Source organism: Myotis davidii, unplaced genomic scaffold (assembly GCF_000327345.1).
Source record: "Myotis davidii unplaced genomic scaffold, ASM32734v1 scaffold168, whole genome shotgun sequence".
Lineage (NCBI taxonomy): Eukaryota > Metazoa > Chordata > Mammalia > Chiroptera > Vespertilionidae > Myotis > Myotis davidii.
Window position 1 is genome coordinate 4,599,431 of NW_006383016.1, and position 2,892 is coordinate 4,602,322.

At 36.8% G+C, this 2,892-nt stretch overlaps 1 protein-coding gene across 2 annotated transcripts in view; it reads right to left on the reverse strand.

The window, feature by feature from the left end:
- STK31 (serine/threonine kinase 31) overlaps positions 1-2,892 on the reverse strand; it is a 66,294-nt gene that overhangs the window by 48,324 nt on the left and 15,078 nt on the right. For both annotated transcript variants that reach the window (XM_006779012.2, XM_006779013.2), the window contains exon 8: positions 1,225-1,399. In XM_006779012.2, the coding sequence (XP_006779075.1) occupies positions 1,225-1,399 (175 nt within the window). The remainder of the gene's footprint in view (positions 1-1,224; positions 1,400-2,892) is intronic.

The following is a 2,892-nucleotide window of genomic DNA, read 5'->3' on the forward strand; positions in this document are numbered from 1 at the left end:
ATGAGGACAGCGGGTGGGGAATGAGGGCAGAGGGTGGGGTGGGAACTGGGAGGAGGGGAGTTATGAGGAAAAAAAAAGAAGAACAAATGTAATAATCTGAACAATAAAGATTTAATAAAATAAAGTAACAAAACAAAAAAAAACAAAGCTCTGATCAGAGCTATATTTCACTTTTTTTAAAAAAAAAGAACTAGTTATAGTGGATAGAACCCAAGATTTATTGATTTCTGAGACAGAGCACCCTGAAGAATGTCACATATGGATTTAAGGGCTAAGGGTTGAATTCAATTATCAATGGACTTAATATGAGGTGACAGGAGAAAACTTGACTTTGGGTGGTAGGCACACGGTGCGATATACAGATCTTGTAACGCAGAAACCCACACCTGAAAACTGAATGTTCATGCTGACCAATGTCACCCCAATCAATTTAGTAAATATTTTTTTAATTACCAATGGTCAATGATTTAACCAATCAGGCCTATGTAATGAAACCTTGTTTTTTTAAAAAACAAAAACAAAAAAACTCAGGATGAGGTTTTGAGGAACTTCCAGACTGGTGACCAAATCCATGTACTAGGAAAATGCCAAACAAGAGCCATCCCTATCCTCTACTCCCAACCCCACCTCCACCACCTCCCCATACCTTCCATCTCTTCCTTTTACCTATTCAATTCTCTCTCTTTTAGGAATGTTTGAAATTTTCCATTGTTAAAAGTTTTGTTTTATTTAATCGTCACCTGAGGACATGCTTAGAAAGTGAAGGGAGGGAGGAAGCAAAGGAAGAAGGTGAGGGGAACACCTACGTAAGAGAGAAACCCCAATCAGTTGCCTTCTGTATGTGCCCCAAGCAGGGATCAAACACGAAACCCAGGCATGTGCTCTGACAGGAAATAAAACTGGCAACTCTTTGGTCACAGGACAACGATCAACCAGCTGAGTCACATGAGCTAGGCATAGTTAAAAGTTTTTTTAAAAAAACATAAAAGGAAATGTAAATATGAAAATATTAATCTTTTAAATATCCAATGAAATCCAAAGATGATCAGTTTGTAGTATAAGGAAAAAATTTCATCTATAAACCAATATCAAGTAAGAAGGAGAGAAATAAGAGGTGGGAGAGGAAAGGAAGGAAAAGTGACAGAAATTTTAACAAGTAAGAGTAGATGAATACAGAGATCCCAGTTGGTCATTCTTTACCTTAAACCACTGAACATACCATACCTGCAGTTCCTGGGCAGTCTGTTCTACTTTCAATTCTAATGCCTTATAACTTTCGAAAAGAACCTCTTTCTCTGTTTTAAGCTTTTCATTTTCTTCAATCAGTTTCTGGTCCTGCTTAATTTTTGCCAGGCTGACATTAGTCCCTAGATTAAAGTCACCAATAGCCAAACATTCCCTGTTAAAAACAAATTCACTCATTTTAAAAACCAAACTGTGTAAGGCTGACAGAGATCAGAAATCTAAACTAATTTGTTAGTTTTTTTATACCTTAATATATCTTAAAGTTAATTTTGGAAACTATTCTAAAACTTTACCTAGACCAACACTAAAAAATATCTTAATGCAAATTAGATTTTATAACTAAAGTCATACTTCCGAAACAATGCTTCCAACTCTCAAAGAAAATATATTCCAACTTTTCACAGCAATATCAACTCCAGCAAATACTGTAAAAAGCACTCTGTATCAGTTTCTTCCAATCCCTCACCATCACCCCCACTCCTTTTGACAGTTTCATTCCTAAAGCACTGAGAATATCCCAACAAACAGCTACATCACCTAACATATGGCATCATGACTTGGATCAGGATACAGAAGTATGAATGGCTTGGTACTTATAAACATCAAATGTGGCTTTCCGCTTCAAGTTTATGATTCAAAATTATCTAAAAAGTGAACTGCTTTTGTAATAATCAAGTTCCATCACAGTTTTCACAGGAAGAACAAAGAGCCTCTCTTTTGATTTAAAAATAAAACAAGTCAATTCCCTAAAACTCATTAAAATATTTTTAAAGCCATAAGAAAAACTTCAAAGTTTATTTGAAATTCTAGCTTTCCCTGAACAATTCAGATTTAGGGGTAGGTTCTATTTTTGATCAACGTAGTCAAGAGAGTCGGTATGCTTATAACCCAGCATTTCCACTTCTAGGTATACATTCAAAGGAACCCAAAACACTAATTTTTTTGTGTGTGTAATTATAATCAGTATTTAAAACACATTGTATGCAGGAAACGTATTTATACGTTTTACTTATACGTTTTACGTTAAAGTAAAACGCGGGACACGTATTAATATATTTTTTATAGACTAGCGGTAGAATGCAGGTAACGTATAAATACGTAAACTAAAGTTATCATAATTTTACTGAACGTTGCCATTTGTGCAAAAAATTAGCAAAAATGGCCAGCACCACCTGTTAGCGCGCAATAAAAACTACCCACAAACAATGTGTTAATATTATGTAAGCATACTGTACAGAAAAGAAAGAAAAAAAACACCACTTCATCTAAAAGACTCTTCTCGGACGCAGACCCTGCAGGGCTGAGTTTGGAGAGGTGGCTTAGTGGACAGTGCTAAGGTGTATGGAGTCTGCTTACTTTTCTCCTCCACGTTTTTCCTTTCATCCACACTTTCAGAGGAAGCCCGGGGTAGCCAGCCCCTCGCCAGTCTGGCCGGCTGGGAGCATCCCGCCTTCGTGCGTGTCCTCTGCCCCGAGCGCAGCCCCAAAACACTAATTTTAAAAAAATATGCACCCTTATGTTCATTGTAGCATTATTTACCATAGCAAGATTTGGAAACAGCCTAAGTGCCCATCAGCAGATGAATGGATTAGAAAACGCTGGTACATCTATACAGTGGAATACTACACTGCTGTAAAAAAGAGGAGG